This window comes from Trachemys scripta, chromosome 15, assembly GCF_013100865.1.
Source record: "Trachemys scripta elegans isolate TJP31775 chromosome 15, CAS_Tse_1.0, whole genome shotgun sequence".
Classification (NCBI taxonomy): Eukaryota; Metazoa; Chordata; order Testudines; family Emydidae; genus Trachemys; species Trachemys scripta.
The window spans coordinates 23,432,100-23,454,131 of record NC_048312.1 but is presented as its reverse complement, the minus strand read 5'-3'; the positions used below and the strand labels follow the sequence as shown (position 1 = coordinate 23,454,131).

Sequence of the window (22,032 nt, the reverse complement as noted above, 5' to 3'; positions counted from 1 at the left end):
AAGATCACTTCCGATAGATGGCTACAAACAGAGTTTTAAAATGGGTTATTTTTTCTATGAAAATGATCTGCTGAACAAATACAAAGTTAATTTTCAAACTTTAAAACGTGCACAACCATTCTATAGAACAGCTACTGCAGCAACATTTGCTAGTGCTAACTAGCCAATTATCAGTTGCCATTAATTCCTTTTTGACCTATTAACACTGACTACCCTGGTGTAGTATTCGGTTTATTAAAGTTTTCTCAAAAGCCAACTCTCAAGATACAGAAGGTTCCACCATAACAGGGTACCGTCTGAATGCTTAACAACATTTAACAGCTCTCACAGTGCAGGGTTTCACTGCTTATGTTTTGTGTTTTTCTTATAACCCTTACGTATTTGATGGGCCCTGCGCTGAGAATTATTGTGGTAACTATCACTGTATATAGGGGAGAGAACATGTATTTTACCTGCTGGTGCAGACACTGAGGAAAACACAAGGGGTCCCTGATGAGGAGACTGGGATCAAGAACAGGAGAAAACAGAACAAAGCTGTCACGGCAGAATGGTGTGGGACAGAGGGAGGGAGGGGGAGTTATCTCTGTGGCCCCATTAAGAGCACAAGAGAATTGTCACCTTTGGGGTTTGTTGCTCATGTGCTGTTTCTTGCAACATGCCTCAGGGGTTTTCCTTGCTGGCTGGGGCAGCATTTAGGTTACAAGCGTGATATGTTATGCTGCCTTGTCTGAAGATTTTCCTGTGCAGTCAGGAATTCATCCCACATCATCCCACATTTAGCCATGTTGCCTATTAATCAGGGTACACCGCATGCTAGGTCTCCACCCATACCAAGCAGCCTTTGTGGACAGAAGGGCCTGACTGCGCAATCCTCACAGAAAGAGGCAGTTACTACAGCACTGGCTGTTGACCATACTCTGGATGGCGAGGTGAAAAGCTGCTCAAATGTTCGGTGTTGATGTTTGGACACTGGAGGAAAGGAACTGGTGCTTCCCTCAGCCTGAGAGAGTCAGTGACCCCCCACCACTACCCGTGGCTAGTAACCCAGCAAGAGCGACTCAGGGTCTGACAATTATTATCAACAACACAGGACCCAAGTACTTGTGAGATGCCGTGTTGCTTTTTATTCCATTGAGCCCATGCAAGCTGACAGCACAGAGCTGCTGACCACCCCCCCAAGACACCCCAGAGGGCACTGTGAGAGGCAGCATCTTCAGTAGCCCATCACTGTAAGCTCCTTTCTCCCACTGCCATATATGAAGGCAGACGGGTGGCATCCTCCTTCACATTGAAACTCAAGGCATGGTTTCCTTTTTTTTGAGCTTCGTTTCTCTGCCTCTCAAAGTTGGTTCCCACTGTGGCATCTTGTCAGGCCTCTTACCCAGGTCCTATGGTTATCCATCAAGTGCTGTGAACCTGCTTGTCCCTCCACCCAATACAGAAGAAGATATGGTCCAGTCCCCCAGGCAGACAATTCAACTGTACAGACAGCGCAGGTCAGACACACAATACACGAGGTGATCAATTTGAGAGTGGGATAAATAATCCCGTCTCAATGGGTGTGTATTTTTAAAATGACTTCTGTGGATGAACACTGGAAAGATATCAGGGGAGAACTTGGTTTTAAGAAGGGATTTAAATGGAGCGGGCAGTGAAGCTTGCCATAAGGGGAAGCACCGAAGAAGGCACAATAAAGAAAGGAAGAGGACACACAGTGTGTGGTTAAGTGGTGGCTGGTATTAGGGGATCGGAGTGAGACGGGAAGTAGGAAGAAATGTTGCACGTTATTTTTTAGTTTCCTTTAGTTGAGGCTCCCAGAGGCTGTTGGGCCTGGGTGTCTGGAATGTAAAGATGACAATAGCAACGTGCTTCCCAATACCTGTAAGGTGCCATTCCACAATGGCTCCACACAGGGACAGGTTCACAGTGTAGGGTCAGCACCACAGTCACCTCCAGGAGTGATCAGTCTCTGTGATTACGTCTACACTGCAGCAAAGAGCAAGCTTCCCAGCCCAGGTGGACAGACTTGCACTAGCGGGGCTTAAGCCAGCACACTAGAAGTAGCGTCCGCACTGCGGGTCCGGCACGGACTCAGGATAGCCACCCAAGCTCAGACCAGGGGGTCAGGTGGGCTTGAGAGCCCGAGCTGCTGCCTGAGCCACATCAGTCACAGTGCTCGACCCCACTAGCATGAGCTCTGCTGGCTCCCAGCTGCAGTCTAGAAAATCCCTCTCTGTTGTGGCTTAACCGGCAGCGTGCACAGGGAATCAGCTGGAGTACTTCGATGGCCGAGGCTGAATTATCGACCATGTGTCGGCTCCACTCATCTGCTTGCTCAAGAATAGGATATTCATGTTCTTTCTTGGGCATAGGTTGAGGTTATTCTTTGTGGGTCTAGTGGAGTCATCCTAGGATGATAATGCCGTCGTACTGGGAAACAAGATGGACTGAAACAGCGTAAGAAGTGATGGCTGAGTGAGGACTTTAAGAACTATTCATATAGCGACTCCAACAGTTTGACAGGGTTGAAGGCATCTGTTTTTAAATCTGGGGTTACAGGAGTTTATCATCTTTGTGTACCAATAGGCCCCTTACCTGTAAGTGATTTCAAAAAAGCAGGTTGGAATCTTTACCGTTAGCTGTTGGTTATAGGCCAAATTCAACTCTGGTATAGGAGGACAATTCATTTGGACTTCATTGGAAGTTTCTTCTGCTTACGCCAGCACTGAATTTGTTTCTATATCAGGAATTTGCTACCAAAGGGCTCAGTCCCCTGGATTGTACAGTACCTCAACTCCTATGGAAATCGACAGGAGTTGAGGGCATAGAGCACCTTGTAGAGAAATTCAGCAACACACAGGATGGGTTCAAAGGAAGAACCTGGCAGCATCAGGAGCAGTTCTCCTGTGAGGACTGCAACCAATCTACTGTGGGCTCATCCATGTGTTTCTGCTGGAAGCAGACAGTGAACTCAGGAAATAGGGGATCATTCATACAGACCTGCAGAACCTCTGACAATTATAATCCACTATCATCCAGGAGGAAGCTCAATTTCCAAACGTAGCAGCCAGCTGAGACACCCAAATCCTACATCTGGATGCTTAAACTGGCTCACAGGAATGTAAATGCTCTTTTTCTGTTCCTACAGTAAATGCCAATTTGAGGAACCAAATGTGGGTTTGGGATGGTTTCTTAAGGGGCTCCTGTTAGAAAACTGGGCCTGCAGAATCACATTGACAGCCTTTTCTTTTGTTTTCCTCCAGAAGAACCTGTTCTTCAGAGGACTTTCAATATTCTATTAGCTACAGCAGCTTCAGTGCTTCCTCTTCTGCCAGCAATGGAGGATCTGCCCAAACCCAGCTCTGGCTAAACACATTAAAAAAGGCCAACCAAATCCTTTTTGTGCTCAGAGTTGTTATTCCCTGAGCACCTCAGGCTAGTATAAAACACACCAGTGGTGATAGTTAACTCTTGATATACCAGAGAGAATGAAGTGTTTGTAGACAAGCATTTACCTGCAGGGTTTTCTAAGTGTGTCAGGCTCTTTTTATTTAAGAGGGAGAAGAATCTTCCAGTCTTTTAGGACACCAGAATAAATCACAAATTCAGCATGATGGGTACTTGGCAAAGAAGCAGAATAATGCATTCACTCACCTAACTCAATGCACGTGATCCCAAGAGACCAAATGTCCACCTTCCCATCGTACTGTCCTTCGTCCATAGCCAAGATCACCTCTGGGGCCATCCTATCAAGTACAGCACAAAATATGCGGGTTATGGGGAAAAAAAATCAACAGCACAGACCTTCTTCAAAAGACTTCAGTTGCGCAGCGGCCCCAGAACGTAAAGAATCAGCATGGAGCTGAGTAAAGCCATGCTGAAATAAAAACGCTTGCCTGCATTAGCAGCTTCTCTAAGAAGCATTTTTAAGAAAGGAAAGAAAACGAGAGGCCAACCTGGATCGTCTTGCTATTAGCACAACATGCTGGCACATGGGAGACCCACACCAATCTCAAAGGCATTGTACCTGGAGTCAGTCAGCAGGGGCTGAAGTGTCCTAAAGGCGTGACTTTCAATCTCCCCAGAGATGGTGGGTTTTTTCCACTGGCACGCCAGGAGCATTTTCCAGCAGACATGTGCAACCTGTGAGTGCAGCTATGAAAGGAACAGGGGAATCTGGAACAGAGTGGGGAAAGATGGCGGTCCAGAATAAAGGGAGGGGTAAAAAAACAGGGGACCCGGCTTGGGAAAGGTTCAACCTCTTAACTTGCTACTTCAGGGAGGAAGTAGGCTTCTCACCCCATGTACTTGTGCAGAGGTTGGGCGATAGGTAATCTCTGGCATCAATGCCCTGGAGAGTCTGCCATGAAATAAATGGAGTGTAAAGCTATGCTGGGCCACTGGGTTGGGAACATTAATCAACTCAAACAAACATCCAACAAGTTTCTTCAAAACAGAGTTCTAAATTATTTACATGCCTATCCCTGCTGCCCAGTCAGACTGACGGGGCTCTGGCCCCCCAGGCAATAGAGTCTGTCCATCACCTAGGACAAAAATCTATTTTTTAAGCTCCTGGCACTATGGTAATTGAAACAGTGACAGTGGCCACATCAAACTGTGCTGCAAAGGCCACCTTTTCTCATGGGCACTCAGGAGGAAAGTGGGTTGAAGAGCTGAGTGCCCATGAGAAAAGGTGGCTTTTAAAAGGAGGTTTTAAAAGGCTGCTCAGTTAATGCTACTGGTTGGAGGTTTTTAATGCCGCATATCGTTCGTGAAGCGCCAGAAGCGAGAGAGAGGCCCTGTGAAGACTAACGTGTTCCAGCTCTACTTACCAGTAAGGGGTCCCCACAAAGGAGTTGGCAGGAGAGACTATAGACGCAGACCCAAAATCAGCTAGTTTCACCTGACCCGGTTCCGTTAGGAGAATATTTCCAGCTTTAATATCCCTTGGGAACAAAAGAGGAGAAGTGCGGTTTTGGTTACAATTAAAAATGCAGTGACACTACAGTCCATTAGCCTTTCTGCAGAATAAGAGCGATGCAGCACTGAAGATTTAAAAGCCCCCAAAAAGCGATTTTTGACTCCTGTTTATGATGATGGTGCATCGGAGCAACCAAGAATGCGCTGCTTTGTGCCAGGCACTTTACAAACACGGGGTAAGATGGACAGACTCTGCCCAAGAGAGTTTACAATCTCAGTAGATAAGAGAGACACAGGGTGGGGGAAAGGGGGGGTCACACACAAGCAGAGTGTGTCAGGGCAGCAAGTGACATTTGTGCCACTGTTGGTTTTAGTTATGAGGGAATAAGCTCACTGGAGAGAAAAGCCAGGGGAAAGGGGGTAAGAGGGGCAGGTCTGGAGGGAAACTTAAGTAAAGAGACTGGGAGGGAAGGGTGGAGAGGGCTGGAGCAAACAGCCAATCAGCCCAGGGCAAAGAAAGTCCAGTCAAAACGGTCTCTGAGTGCCCCAGGTCCCTGCTTTGGCTGCTCCTACTGGCTGGAGAAAGGGACTTGGTAATCATGTGGCTTTTCTGGGAACAGGGAACTGCCAGGCACTAGAAAGGAGAAAAAATGAATGATGACCTTGTGCACTGGCCTGAGACTTAAGAGATCTGGGTTCAATACTCAGCTCTGCCACCTTGTATGACCTCGGGCATGTCACAGTAGCCATCCCGTGCCTCAGTTTCCCCATCTGAATGAGGATACGACTACTTTCGTATCTCACAGGGGTACAGCCAGGGGAGGATTAATTAGAATTGTACTGGTTCCAATTATGGTTATGATGACTCTAAGTAGACAGACACGATGTACAGATATGAAACCATTTAAGCTGATACAAAACATTAATTCTTAAGTGCCAGCAGTAAGGGGGTTAAATTCAAATGAACTTGTGAAATGTTGCTAAAAGGTTAAAGCCATTCATTCCATGACACTTGGCTAAGTGCCTATATAGAGCTACAGATAATGTCACCAAGCTCAGGACCCAGGCAGAATTGTCTGTCTAGTCTTTGCTATACTGGAAACGTTTCTTCTCCCACCGCCTCCCAATATAAAACTAGGAAGAAAAACCAACAACAAAAAGATTGTTTTAGGGGATCCAGCTCTCGTTATACGCAGTATAATAATGTACTGTAAAAACTGAGACACCATTTGGATAATGAGGGGGAAATAGTACCCCAGGGATGTTTTCACATGGCAGCATCTCAATTATTTACTTTTTGCAAAAGCAGGCCCTTCGTAGAAATGGAAGGTGAGTTAAAAGTTCCAGCTGAGTCAGGCTGTTAACACTGTAGCTAACGGCAATGCCAAGTTCTCCTTTTTCTCCTTTTATCACAATAAACCACTTGAAATCTGCAGTTTTTCCCCCACTCTGTGGCCCACTATGTAAGCCCCCACACAGCATAACCTTTTACATCATTATTAGTATTACTGCAGCTGCTAGAGACCTAAACATGTTTACAGTCCCCGCTGTAGCGGGCATGGTCTGAACACTGGCACGAGACAATCCCTACCCTAAAGAGCTCCCATTCTAGACCTGTGGGTTGCTTGCAGCCCAATCAGCACACAGCTGTGGCTGAGGTGACATCTTCAGGGCCATACAGGTAGTATATATACTGTGTGGATGCGGCCCAGAAAATACACAGAGAGCTGCATATGCAGCCCACAATGGTAAATAGGTTGAGAACCACTGTTCTAGACAGACAAGATAGACAGCGTGGGAGAGAAACAGAGGCACAGAGAGGTAAAGCGACCTGCCCAAGTTCACAGCGGGTTAGGGAATAGAACTCAGGTCCCCTGACTCACAGTTCAGAGCTGCATCCACTAGACCAACACTGCTTCTCAAACCTAAGCCTAAACCTATAACTATCCCAACAACTTTTTACTGATATTTTCATCCCAGTGTCCCAGTTAGGGGAACACACTGAAATGTCGGGGTGTGCTTGTCTCTGCAGAGTTTATTTCTATAGGGTACACCTACAGAGAAGGCATTTTACAAGCCTACCCTGAACTGTATGTGCAAAGACAGAACCCAGAAAAAGTGCAAAATACTCAGGAAGCATACGCCATTATGTCCAATGCTATCTCCAGTTCACTCCAATCTGTGAAAAATTAACAGAAGCTTGTGCAACAGCCCTATGTCACCAGAAAAAAGCCTTCACTGAGTAACAATGTACTGCCCATATTATAGTTATCCTTAGCAAAGCTAGGACATTGGATTCACAGGGGTAGCAAGTGACAGTACGAATAAAGAACTTTGGGTTTGGGCAAATATATTTGCGCCTTGCTAGTTTATGGTTTATCTACTATCTGCAATTTAAAAGAAAAACAGCTTCATCCTATTGCATTCCACCCAATTATGTTGGACATCCTGTTAGAGAACAGAAGAGGATGCACAATTAGGAAACTGCACTTCTTCTGTCTCACCACAGTGTGTCCCCCTTATGCCAAGTCATGCTCAGCTTGCTTGCCTCTCTAGGGGGCAGGAAAACAGAAGTTATATTGGTCCCAGGAGATTAGAGAGACAAGGTGGGTGACATAATATCTTCTATTGGACCCACTTCTCTCGCCTACACAAGTTGGTCCAATAAAAGAAGTGACGTGGGCAGTTTGGTTTGGTGGTCACTCGGCGATGAGGCGTGCGCCACGAAGAGCTTTTGTAGAAGAAATTTTGCACGGAGGCAGATGAAAGCCAACCTCAGTGGAGGCCTTTCCTCCGAGAGAAGCTGTCCTCCAATTGCATTATTACTGATTATTCATAGTACTGTAATGCTTAGCGGCCCCAGTAATAGACATGGACCCCACTGTGCTGGGTGCTGTAAAAACACAGAACATATACAGCCCTGGCTCCAAAGAGCTTTCCGTGTAAGACAGGAGAGAGCAGGTGGATACAGACAGGCAAATACAAGGAAATAGTAAGACAATAGCCGAGAAACAATAAGACAGGTGGCTCCATCAAGGCAATGATCCTCTCTGTGAGCAAATGAGGCCAACCATATTCCTTTGATCCCATAATTTCAGACACTAGGGTCTAGCCGAGAACCAAAGTGCTCTTCTTGGCTCTCTCTGCTGTGAGACAGATTTTCCTCCCCACCTCCCAAGTCCAGGAGCTGGGCATCCTTGTGGAGTGTGCGAAGAGCTGTGGCTGAGAGCAGAACAATAGTTCTGCTTCTGCTACTGCAGAACAGAGTCAACAACAGTTCCAACAAAGTGGTTTTCATGAGGTAGCCAGGATGTGTTAACACACCTCTGAAGGAAACTCTTCATTGTAGCAGCCCCAGAATGTGCTAACTGCCTCTGCCAAATGTTAGTCTGCAACTGGACACGAGGTTATCAACATGGGGAGGATCTGAGCCCAGTGACTGGTTTCAAACTGCCTCTGGAAATAGAGAATCCTCACCTTTGCTCACTAATTCTGTGCTCACCCAGATCACCCCGTTTCATAGCAATATCCCAACCTATGGGATTAGGAGTTACCAAAAGAAGACAAGACACACACCTAAATTTCTGACTAAAAACAGGAGAGTCGGAAATTCAAATGGCCACACACTGGCAAACTTTACATCACACAGGACAATTTCCCCAAACAGCCCGAGTCCGGGAGCAGGCCTGGGGGCTTATGCCCGCTGCTTCAGAGGAAGGTGCCTAGTGCACACTCTCCGCTTGTGTGATGCTTTATCCTGGACAAGTGAAGTTTCTTCCTGACCTCTGCAGTGGTCAGCTGATTTCCTGAGGCATGAATTTTATCTACTCAGATCTCAGCAAGTACGGTGTAACTGTTACTATTATTGGTCAGAAAGTTAATCAAGCTCTCTTAAATCTGGCTTATGTTTCACTTTACACACCTGTAAACAGTCAGGTACCTTTCCTGTATTTCCTTTGTCATCACTGATTCACTTAACTGCTTCCTCCCGCACATGCAGCCCTGTTTGCCTGGCAAATTTGTTTGGTGACATTGACAGTGAAGTATTTGGAAAACTACTATCACAGAAAAAGAAATCGACCGTTGGATTGCGGCTTCACTAATGATTGCAGCAAAAGAGCAGGCTCATTAACAAGGAGACAGCTTCTGTTTACAAACATACCCTGGCATTAGCAGTGCTGGGAAAGGGAATACTGAACGATGACATCAGTGTGTCAGGAAGTTCTGGTTAAATATTACTGTTTTATAAAGATTACCGGAGTGTAGCAGAGCAATTCTCTAAGGCTTCTCATCAGCCCTCAACCAAGAGCAAGATAAAACATGGCAGTACCGGACTGTACTCTTACCTATGAATCTTAGCATGAGAATGCAGGTAGGCCAGCCCCTGCAAGGCACCATGGGTAATGGCAGCAATCTCCACTTCCTGAAGTGGTTTCTTGTGAACTAAAGGGTTTAAACAACAAGATGAGGTAAGTTAGATTTGTTCCTTGCCAAGGATTTACACAGCACTGGGAGAGGAAGAGTTAGTCACATTCTTGGAACACAACTGACCTTTGCAGACCATGAGCAGGGTAATACCTATACACCCCTATGTATTTCCTACAGCAAAGAGGTAGGAGGTGGTTCAGGATGAACAGCATATAAAGTAGAGGTGCCTAAGCACATTCCATAGAGCCCTCAAATATGACCAGCACATGCCTGTGGCTGACCATATCTTAGATACAGAGATGTGGCCCATAAAATATTACTTTTAGCTAGCTTGGGATGGATTTCCTACTTCTCTTTACAGGCACTGTGAATGCCTTGGGGTTTGGTTTTAGTTCTGAGGTCACATTAGCCTCCCGTACTGCAAAACTATCTGCAACTGTTCCTTCGAACTGCAGGGCAAAAACAAAGCTGATCAGTTGCAGGTTTCCATTATTGCTGAACAGACAACAAGTAGGTCCCATTTATCTATTGAGGAAGATACAAGCCCAAGAAACAGGCTGTATGCATTTATTTTTTCATTTTACAACATGTAAATGTGCCAGCTAGGTACAGTCCTTGGGCTCCTGGCAAATTCTCAGGGTGGCCCTTGACATCTTGAAGTTTGGGCAGCCCTGTTATAGATAAGGCCCTACCAAAGTCACGGCCATGAAAAACATGTCACAGACCGTGAAATCTGGTCTCCCCCCATGAAATCTGGTCTTTTATGTGCTTTTACCCTATACTATACAGATTTACTGGGGGAGACCAGCGTTTATCAAACTAGGGGTCCTGACCCAAAAGGGAGCTGCGGTGTGTGTCACAACTTTATTTTAAGGGGTGGGTGGGGGGGTCACAATATTGTCACTCTTACTTCTACTCTGTCTTCAGAGCTGGGTGGCTGGAGGGCAGTGTCTGTTGGCCGGGCACCCAGCTCTAAAGGCACCCTGCCAGCAGCAGCGCAGAAGTGTGGCAATACCATACCAGGCCACTCTTACTTCTGCGCTGCTGCCTTCAGAGCTGGGCGGCAGGAGAGAAGCAGCTGCTGACTGAGGGCCCAGTTCTGCAAGCAGCAGCACAGAGGTAAGGGTGGCAATACCATACCATGACATTCTTCTGCGCTGCTGCTGGCAACAGCTCTACCTTCGGAGCTGGGCTCCTGGCCAGCAGCTGCTGCTCTCCGGCTGCCCAGCTCTGAAGGGAGCGCTGGCGCCAACAGCAGCGCAGAAGTAAGGGTAGCAGTACCGCAACCCCACCTACAATAACCTTGCAACCCACCACCACAACTCCTTGTTGGGTCAGGACCCCTACAATTACAACACCCTGAAATTTCAAATTTAAATAACTAAAATAATTAAATTTAGGATTTTTTAAATCCTATGACTGTGAAATTGATCAAAATGGACCATGAATTTGGTAGGGCCTAATTATAGAACATACAGGGCTTAGAAGACCCACACAGGACTTGGCTGTGATTTAAGGCACTAGCAGGGTTCACTGGAAGTATAGACAACCTATGACATCTGTGAAATGGTTTCCTGAGCACCCATCTCAGCCAAAAACAACCCCCCCCCCGAAAGTTGTATTCTGGACAAATATGTGGTAGAAATGATACTTCGCAGCTTACCTTCTAGTAAATCAGAAGCCGACCCTAAGCAGTATTCCATCACCAACTGCGACAGAAAAACACAAGCACTGACCGTTAGGAAGGCAGAATACCCAATAATGGTGAAACACGAGACAATCCGCAACAGCTGGGTTTCGCACTGCCTCAGCACACCAAGGAGTAGGGAATCCTAGCGTTAAAGACGGGCCCACAAATGACTGGCGTTTCCTAGTCTCCGCTCATAACCAGGATGTAACAACACAGAAAGAGACGTTTGTGGGGTTTTACAACCGTTTACACAGGGCACCTCCCCCTGCCATGTGAGTGTACGATGCCATCTGCAGAGCTTTTCAGGAGCCCCGGCTTAAAGCACCATCCTAGCTCAGGAAAAACCACACCACCTTTTAGCAAAGCTAAGGGCAGGCCCCTAGACCTACTCCCATTCTCAGCTCATGGGAAGAGGCCCTAAGCACAGCATTACGAACAGCCCCTTCCTCAGCCCACTACCTGCACAGTGAACTAGGGTGACCAGACAGCAAGTGTGAAAAATCGGGACGGGGGTGGGGGTGTAATAGGAGCCTATATAAGAAAAAGACCCAAAAAAATCGGGACAGTCCCTATAAAATCGGGACATCTGGTCACCCTACAGTGAACCCTCCTTCCTTGGGCCAGTCATGTCCACTGGCCCAAGACAAGGCATCTCCAATATCATCTCGATTTCGCTTCAGGGCCTGAGAAGAGCTGTGAACGAGGTGGGCCAATAATAAAATTCGATAGGGCATGGGAGGGGAATGGGTAGCTTAATCACCTGGTGTTTGTGCTCTTCCATGGCAAGTTCCCGGCCCCTGGGTTGGCAGGAGCTGGGCATGTGGCAAAAATGGCACATTTAATTCTGGCTAAAGGGGTGACTTGCACTGCTCAATAATTATGGAGCAGCAGTAATAGGCTCCCAAGGGAGCTCTGTCCGGTTCGCTGCAGCTGAAAGCCTAGTGGCTACAGTGAAAGGTCTCCAGGGGGTCTATGAGTGAGTGAGAAAGACACAGAAAGGAATGTGGGGAGACAGCGTTCCCAGACTTCTGCTGATCCGTGGAATTCCTGTGCTCTCACCTGCCTCAACTCACTGAACGAAGGATGTTCCTTCTGAGAGACAAATGCAGCAAGGATGGATTCATATTAAACGTAGATCTTACAACTAACTGCATGAATTGCAATGCCTTTTCACTGGACTATGATCGATTTGTGAACTACCTTGCATTGGTATTTTGTGTCCAATCAATCTAGGAATAGAAACTAATCTGATTAACTATGTCATAATTGGTAATTGAAGAGTTTATTGTAGAATGCCTATTGCTCTGTTCTAGCCCCAAGTTGGCATTTTAAATGGTATTTCATAGCCCAATGCATTTATCTGCTGAAAGCAATTTAAATAAAATCAGTAAGGCAGGGAGCCAGCTAGCTGTTTGCATATTTTCCTCACAAATATTAAAAGAGAAATTCATTTTTCATCTCTCCCCCATGAAGTTTAGGAAACCGGGCTGTAAGTGCAGTCGGCAGGATTTCTTTGAACAAAAAAGTGAGCCCTAACGTGGATTTTCAAAGCCGGAGCACGTTTTAAATGTGTCCTGTTTATTCCTCCTCTTAATGAAATGTGAAAATCAAAGCCGCTTGAAGCACTCTTGCATGGAACGCTCAAGGCCACAAACACACTTGGCAGCATCCCCTTTGAGCTAGATATTGGCACTTATTGCTTATTCTGTATTTCTCCAGCTCCACTATTTCCAATAACCCCATTCAGCCTGTTGGAGACAACGCATCAGCACCTTTACTACAGCCAAGCCACAATGCTTTGCGGCATCCTTTACTCAGCACCCAATGCAGGCCAACAACAGCCAGCCAGGTGTGTCTTGGTCGGGGTAGATGTAGCCTTCCAATTCAACTAATACATTGGCTACACTAAACTGCTGAGGGGGCACCTGCAGCACCCTCCGCTCTGGCACCACAACCTTCGTCCTGGCCTGGTGAGGAGGGGAGGCCCTAGGGTGGTGGAAGAGCGGGCTCACCCCACATTCACCCTGCAGTGGTGGCACTTCTGCCCTGCATGGCTCACCCAGACTCTCCTCTCCGGACCCTATGCACCAGGTTGCAATGCCACAGAACCACTTAGGTTTCACCCCGCCACCCCTCCATTATAACCACAGTAAGATCATGTACGTGGGGGAGGGATAGCTCAGTGGTTTGAGCATTGGCCTGCTAAACCCAGGGTGGTTGAGAGTTCAATCTTTGAGGGGGCCACTTAGAGATCTGGGGCAAAAATCAGTACTTGGTCCTGCTAGTGAAGGCAGGGGGCTGGACTCAATAACCTTTCGAGGTCCCTTCCAGTTCTATGAGATAGGTATATCTCCATATATTATTATTACATCATTATATTATTATGTGTTAGATTTTAGAAGGGCTGATCTAGTGACATACTGTATGTAGACGTGGATCTCAGCATCCACAGGTTTATGAAACCCAGAAGTTTCTTAGCCAGCCCACTAGGACTAATAGATTTAGCTCAATTGGGTCGGTATCTGTTTTCCTTACCTAATTACACAGCACATCAACATCATTCTCAGTGTTTCTTTTGATTCACTTGATTCAATTCTTGCATGTTTTATATTCAGGCAGAGGAATTAGTTGTATGATGTAATTGCAGATGTTTGTAGGTTATGGATGGCAAATAGTTTGCATTTGGTTATAAAACTTGATTTTCAAGCTGCATCAGAGAATAAATGCCTCCTAATGTAACTGGTGCTACCTCAGTGATTGCCCCATTTTCCAGATCTTCAATAAGCGTAGTAATCACTGCTAGGCCTATTATGGAACTTGAAACGTCCTGCTCATATCAGTCTTCCTTGATGAAAATTAACTATTTATTCCTCCTCTCTTTTTCTCTTAGCCAGTTTTTGATCCATGACAATGTTGCCTCTTGCCCCATGACTACTAAGTTTCTGTAGTACCTTCTTGTGAAAGTCTTTGTCAAAGACCTTTTGAAAAGCTAAGTGAATTACCTGGTTCTCCTTCATCCACTATTTTATGGACATGTTCAAAGAATCCTAATAACTGAGTGAGAGGAATGATTTTCCTTTGCAGAGCCATGCCAGTTGGATCCTCTCATATTATGTTCTTCTAGGCATTATTTTATTTTTAGTTAGTTACAGTTGCAACTAATATCCCAAGCATAGATGTAAGGATCTGTAATTCACTGGATCACCCCACTGACTTTTGTAAAGGTTAGGATAGATTCTACCACTATAAGCAGTCATGTATATGGAGGTTATTGTTTTAAAGACTCTACAGTAAAAGATTGGGCTTTCAGGACTGAGAAACTATAAAATGTAAAGGCCTTTGGGCATGGACATCAACAAATTATGGGCTTGATCCAAAGTCTACTGAATTCAACAGAAAGATTCTGACTTCAATGGGCTTTGGAGGAGATGCTACATAATCACAAATAAAGGAGGTTTGGGCTGAAGGCTGAGAAACTGCAAAGAAACCCTGGAGTTGCAAGAAATATGGTAGGGAGACAATAAATAAAACACTCCGACAAATTCTACCTTACAGTAGACTAATGAGCTAGATGAGGATTCTGGGATCAGGTTCAAATTACCTACAGCCCCTTGGATCCCGCAGTCAAATCCCAGCAGAGTCAACCAAACCCTTCGTTCTTCGGAAGCAGATTAGCTAGCAGCCATGCTGTTGACTGTGAGGGGATGTTGGAGGAACTCTTATTACGAAACTAAATGCCCTGGCCGATCTGTGTGAACTAACAAGGTACTTTATATAGAAGCAGGGATCTGCCCCAGTGTCCCTGTCCAGAATTTCCACTCCCCTTGTAAGTCACTGAGGATCCTTCAAGATGAAAGAGACTACAAGGAATATTAAGTATTCAGTGTTGTGTGGACAGACAGGATCATTTACCAGATATTCAGGCACCTAAGGGCAAGTGGACCTGCCCGGGAAGAGCTGTAAACGCCACATGGCTCTCACTCACCCAGGCAGTGTGCTCTTTCAAGTAACAGCCCTTGTACTCTATGGTGTTGGGGTGCTTCAGCTGCCGTAGGAACTTGACTTCCTTGATGATATCCTGCCATTTCTATTGAAAACAAAACAGGAGGAATTCATCCTTACGTCAATCCCTCATCTTGCATTCTCCACTACAACCTGCGGCTACTGCAGCACAGTCAGGTATTACTGCAGATTTGGGAAGCAACCATGAGACAATTTTACTATCTGAGAAAGTCAAGAGAACAATCACCCCATTTTCTCTCTTTTTCCCAGCCTCCCAATTAACACCAGCTCTACCCCTCTGTTGCTACCATCTCATCTTTCCCTTTCATTATTTAAATTACTCACTAGGAAGACCTCCCAGTCATACAAGGAGAACTACGGGACTGATACCAGGAAGTGGATGAAGGCTTTCAAAACCTGTCTTTGCGAACTCTGAGCTAGATGGGAGAGGGCAATCTAGCTCTGTTAATCTTACACAGAAGCAAAAAAAATTCCCCAAAGGTGGTGTCACTTCTAATCACTGACCTTTGAAATCACCCTAGTTCAAATCATGCCAGCTGTTAAGTGATTATATTTAATGCATTGTGAGTCAATTTTATCAAATTGGTGAAGGGTTTAAATAAACTACAGAGTTATCCAGCAACTGGCCAATGACAGGTACATTTATTTTATCCCTCCGTGACTAATTTAGAGATAGCCAGTACAGGGTTTACTTTATACCCTTCTCTCCATATTCCAAAACCTCAAGAACAGTCCCACTCTGAATCAACAGTTACAGGAGCTGATTGTCTTGTTGTTGTCTAGGTCCATGTTGTACGAAGACAAGTAAAAAAAAAAGTTAGCTAAGTTTTGCTCTTTTTGACTATTAAGGTCAACTTTAGAATTCCCACAATACTATTGTGAGAGTTATTTTATCTGCAATAAACGTTTCTCAAAAAACACGGACACTGTTCTACACTTGAAGTGCAAAGTTTTCTCAGGTTTATTACGAAACCAGTGCTTCCAAAACCAGACAGCAGTAACTGAAATCTGTCATGAAGGCTAGTGGTGTGAGCAGTAACTTTAATAGGTTTTGATTCCTTCTGTAATGTAATAAAAGGCATACCGACATTTGAAATGTCAGAGGGAATAGGTAACACACATGCTTGAGACCAACACAGCAGAGTAGGAAAAACATCTGAAACTGCCTCTTCCTTATTAATAGCACAGAAGCCTGCTCTCTACTGCAAGTCTACCCATCCATCCAGTTAGAGAACGTCTACTGAAGTAGAAAGCTTTATAGGAGAAGATCATCCAAGAAAGCAACAGCTGAAGTGAGACTGGTTTCAGGGAGGGATTCCATACAACTGGAGAAAGCATTTGTTCAGCTTCAGAGTCTGTAGTGCAAGTTAGTTGCCCTTTCTGGCTGGTGTCGTAGCATTGCAACAGCTATGGCTCTGATGTGTTTCTAAGGCAGATGCTACTGAAGTAACGACCACACAATCCCTTCTGAATTCACCTTGACTTCATTAAAACCTACCATTCATCAGAATTCACACTCACGCATTTGCCTTTCCTATGGAAGTGAGTGACTATTACATGCATTAAAGACTCTGGTTTGCCAGGGCCAAAGGAAAACCCCAGCTAACCTCTCTGTACAGGTTTATATGGCTGCTGTGCACAGAGTTCACGTGAAAAACTAGCTCGATCCATCTTACCTCGTTTGTTTGCTTCCCACTGTAGGACATTTTCTTGACCGCCACCACTTCATTACTGTGGGAATGTGTGGCCTGGAGCAGGGGAAAGAGAAAGAAATTAAATCAGAATTTTTTCCTATGGAGTCAGATGTGCCTTTGGTGCAAGTCCAGGTTTTTCCTTCTTATCCCACATACTGGCAAGCTCACGTGCTTCAGAGACTCCCTTCCTCTGGACTCTAATTCAGGATACCACCATTTGGACCCCAGCTGCAACATTGGCTCATCCACCTGTCCAATTCCAAGCTACCTCCCTGCCCGCTTCTGGGTATCAGCAACAGCTCTATTACAGTGCAAACCTGGTACCCAACTCTGTGCCTAGTGAGAGCTTTGCTATTGAGTCTAGCGGTAGCAGGATCAGTCCGCTGGGAACTGCAGAGCAACTTGGCAAAGCACAATGCACGCTGGCCCAGCTGACAACAGCCCTGCCCAGCAGCCACCAGGCCCCAGCTAACACAAAGAATGAGTAGCAGCTCTCCTATTGGATTAGCCTATCTAATATTTTATTCTCTCTGGACTCCTTGGGACACCCACCATCCCCAGCAAATTGCAGATTTGGTAGCTGTGGGACAATATGAAAGCCTTCTCCTGAAGGGTAGCTGAGACCACAGGTCACCTTCTGGAGAACTTCACCGGTCTAGACAAGGCCAACAGGCAAGTGTGCCTTTGCAGTGGTTGATATGGGTATGGAACTCCTGGCACCCATCTCAATCCCTCTCTCCCCTGTTTTTTTCCTTGAAGGCCTGACAATCAAGAGAGATCAATGTTGGCCCAATACTTATTCCCCTTTCCTCCCTCCCGCTGTTTCCAGTCCCCTTCACTGGCTTTGTTTTAAATGTTGAGGGAGATTTTATTATGCTTCAATTGTATTATGTGTTAGTAGTACTGCACATGACTACCAGGTATCTAAAAGGGTGTTTTTCAGATATCTAAAAGGGTGTCATAAGGAGGAGGGAGAGAACTTGTTCACCTTAGCCTCTAAGGATAGAACCAGAAACAATGGGTTTAAACTGCAGCAAGGGAGGTCTAGGTTGGACATTAGGAAAAAGTTCCTAACTGTCAGGGTGGTTAAACACTGGAACAAATTGCCTAGGGAGGTTGTGGAATCTCCGTCTCTGGAGATATTTAAGAGTAGGTTAGATAAATGTCTATCAGGGATGGTCTAGGCAGTATTTGGTCCTGCCATTCGGGCAGGGGGACTGGACTCTATGACCTCTCGAGGTCCCTTCCAGTCCTATAATCTATGAATCTATGAATCTATGACCCTTATGCTTTGGGGTGGAGGCAGGGGAGAAGAGGTATTTTAGTAACAATGTAAAGCTTTTTTAAATGTAAAGGGCTTGGTTCCAGAATCGCAGCAGTTGGAGGTGAAAGCTGTATTAGGTTGTTACACTCCCTCCCCTTGGCCAGCAAAGGATCATGCCCTACCATACAGTCGTCAACACTTAATCTAGTTTTAAAAGATCCTGCAAATTGTCAAGTGCCCTCAGCACCCAGGGAGACAGGGATGCTCAATATACGTTGCAGGATTGGACCCCTAAATAATGAGAGGGGACTCTGAATCTCAGGTGATTTTTATACATGTGCTACAATATTGTACCTAGGCAGCACATGGAAGGCTCAGGAGAACACTTCAAAAGTAGCACGAATTTCCTGCCTTTTGAGAGTGTAGGTCAAATGTTTAATGTTATTTCAAGGGAACAAGCAGGACATTAGGCCATGTATTGTGAGCTAGCTGTGTATTAAATATTTTTGTTATCAAAGCCATTGGGTTTTATGAACATTCTACTTTTCTTTAGCCTGCATAACAAAAGAACGGTTGACGGAAGCTTGAAAACTCATGGCTCCAGAATAAGTGATCTATTTGCCTGGACTGGCAACAAGCCACCTTGAGTTCTCCAAAAGAGTCAAATAGAGAAAGTGAACAGTTTAAGTCTGAAACATGGTTAAATGCTGTTCTCTCTGTAACACTGGAAATCTGAAGAACAAGATTGGCGACAGCTAAAAGCTCAGAATTTGTAATAAGTTAAAAGGGAGGCATAACAAACTCAGTGTGTCACTTGTGTGGACAAGTCATGTCCTTTCACAAATATATTAATCCCCCAAGATGTTTTGTAACGCAGGGAAAATAGTGCTACACTGGGCCAACATAAATACCAAGAGAATTATTTAAGAGCGTTAATGGATTTAGAGTAACGTCTGGCACAATGGAATAGGTAAATTGTGTTCTAGTGTCAGAAGCATGAAGCCCTCATCCGATGAATTAAGGAAAGCCAGAAGAAACAGCTTTTGGATAAGATGAAAAGCTGTAGCCTTGACCACTTGAGATCCTGATTCACCATTAAAGATCTCAAGCACATTTTGCTTAATTGGAGTTAGCCCTCTCACTCTGGACAAATTTCAAACTAATTCTTTCTACCTCAGTTCCCCCCGTTATCGGATATAGTATTCATTTCCTGCCCTGACTTGTAGCGTACTATTGCTGTTCCATGTTAAACAGCTGCCATATTTCATCATAGCAGAGGGCAATTGTTGCATTTAAAGTGCTCTGGTATCCTTCAGGCTGAAATAAGCTACAGAGTTTGAATGTGTATATGACAGAAATACCTACATGTTGAAATATTTGGGGCTGCCTTTAGCAGATCATTTGTGAATATCTTGCCAGATCACAAGTGCATTATTCATGGAACATAGCTTTTAATACCCCTCATTTGCTTTGTCAAATACCATCCACCACTTTATTTCATGGTTCAGTGTTTAACTAGCCTAAGGTTATTGAGGAAAATCATCTTTTTGAATGAAAATATAAAATTGCTCGGTGAAGGTGCATAAACCCTGAAACCTGGTGACAAAATGAGGCCAGGAATATTTTAGCCTTTATTCAGTCCACTAGGGAAAAAAATACTGATAATAGTCAAAAGTAGATAGCATAGCAGAATGAACTAACAAAATTCATACTTTCACAAGTATTCTGTTGAAGTTTAGTGCCCATGGGAGGGCTATGAAATTCAAATGCTATCATTATCATGAAAAGAAACAGATCAATGACTTGGCTGAATACAGTGGCGTCAGTACCAACTCAAATAAAAAGGTCAAACCAAATAAATGCAGAAAACTAGCCAATCAATTGTGCCTAAACACACACACACACACACTTCACTAGACAATTATCCTTAAAAACAGAGCACTGCTCGGTAATTTTGCCTGTACAGATAATGACGGTTAGAAAGCTCAACAAAAGCACCGCCACAGAACTAGTCATACTCTACAGCTGTAAGAAAGTGTATCCAAAATGAAGACACAGATCTCTGCAGCTATTTCCCTCCAAGCTGTCACATTTATCATCCTACATTAATTCTCAGTTAAATATGTGCACTTCCATGCATTGAGATGTCTTCCCACAAGTTGTTTCAATGGACAAAACAGCAAAAAATTGCTAACAGGACTATATATACAGATGGAGGGGGAAAACTGGGCCAATAAGAGAAAGGCAAACCATTGAGCAACAACTGTCCTTCCAATACGAAGAGTGATAGGCAAAGATGATAAGTCTTTAGGCAGAGGTTTTGAGAACTGAATGGAAGGGAAACAATTTGCAAAAGAGTAAAGGTATATTTAGTGGAGTTCCAGAAGGGAATTTTCCAAAGGTGAACCCATGTTGTGGGTCCACAGAATCACAGAAGTTCAAGCTGGAGAAAACCTGTTAGAGTCTCTCTCTGTCAATGCAGAATTATTCCCTACTCAGTATATTTTCTAGTGTTTTTGTACATTCTAGTTTCAAGCACTAAGTACATAGGTAGTGCCATACCTGATCAGACCATTGGTTCATCTACTCCAGTATCCTGCCTCTGACAGTGGCCAGTATCAGATTCTTAAGATCTTCAGAATTTTTGGGTGAATTCCATGTAATCTGGGTGACTTGTTGCTATTTTATTAGTTGTTGCAACACCTCAGTCAGTTCCTTATTACCAGAAAAGAACGAGTATTTCCCCAGCATAGCCTGTGATGAAGACTAATGCAATACGAAGACTATTTAGGCTGCTCCCTTTGGTCCATGGTGGTGGCTTAGCAGACCTACAACTTCCCTCACAAACTTCCAGAGACCTTAATAATTTCCTTTTTATTTGATTTTACATGTTTGACTACTTGCTCTTCCAACTTTACTTTTTAATCTATTAGAGGTTATGGTCAAGGTTTTCAAAACTGATGAGAGATTTTGAAGGCCCAACTTGAGATACCTTAAAGAGGACTAATTTTCAGAGACCAGATGCTCGGCACTTTCTGAAAATTGGGCCCACTTAATGTGTTTCAAGAGTGGCATCCAAAGTCACCCATCACTTCTGAATGTCTTCACTTATGTTCCTTTCTAATGAAAATGTAGTTCAGTTGAAGCCGTTTTCTGAATGAGGTGCCATTTAACCAGTTTTTCCTGGCCTTTTTTGTTGGGGCTATCCATACTTATCAGGAATCTGTTATAATATTTCTCATTAACTCCCAGGCTTAAATCAAAGGGTCTATCTTAACTTTTGTGTTTAATTTCTCTATCTTCCTTCTTTTTTTAATTCTTCTTTTTGAAATTCAGCGTTACAATGCCAAGTTTTGGTACAATTCCTCCTACAAAGATGCTGAACTTAATTTATCATGGGCACCATCACTCAGTGATTCAACTTTAGTTACTTTTTGAACAAACACTTTTTAAAATTGTTTCTCTAAACTATTACTGCCATGATATTTAATCAGTTAATGTGGATATTTAACATCATCCATTAATACTGTTTCATACAGATTCTGCTATAGTTAAAAGTGCTGTGGCGGGGAGGGAAGCAGGATTACACCTTCAAATGATCTCGTTAATATGAGCATCTCAATCTCTCTAATGTTAGGAGCAGTAGAGAAATGCCACAGAGGACCTCTACAATATCTTTGTTTTTGCTACTGACTCAGTGAAGATTCTAGGCCAGCAGCCATGGGACCAATTTACTACTGAAAATGGCTTTTAGCTTCAGTTGCCTGTTGAATTCATCAGTTCCTGGGATTCATGAATTTGCAGACAATTTAGAAACACAGAAAGCAAATCTGATAGAAAACAAATTCAAGCCCCTTATGGTCATTAAAGAACCCATGCCACTTTTCACAAGGACAATGATGTTAAATCCTGGTGTTTCTGATAAAAATTTGCTTGGTGGATTATGTTCTGCCTGGCTAAATTTGTCCTTCATCTTCAACCAGATACAGCACTCCCTTCTCACCGCGAGCAGT

At 44.4% G+C, this 22,032-nt stretch overlaps 1 protein-coding gene across 2 annotated transcripts in view; it reads right to left on the bottom strand.

Moving 5' to 3' along the window:
* Positions 1-22,032, bottom strand: part of TAOK3 (TAO kinase 3) — a 142,480-nt gene that overhangs the window by 51,817 nt on the left and 68,631 nt on the right. For both annotated transcript variants that reach the window (XM_034791003.1, XM_034791004.1), the window contains exons 4-9: positions 16,738-16,809; positions 15,024-15,125; positions 11,012-11,057; positions 9,267-9,363; positions 4,833-4,946; positions 3,655-3,746 (exon numbers count right to left, since the gene is read on the bottom strand). In XM_034791003.1, coding sequence (XP_034646894.1) covers positions 3,655-3,746; positions 4,833-4,946; positions 9,267-9,363; positions 11,012-11,057; positions 15,024-15,125; positions 16,738-16,809 — 523 coding nt within the window. The remainder of the gene's footprint in view (positions 1-3,654; positions 3,747-4,832; positions 4,947-9,266; positions 9,364-11,011; positions 11,058-15,023; positions 15,126-16,737; positions 16,810-22,032) is intronic.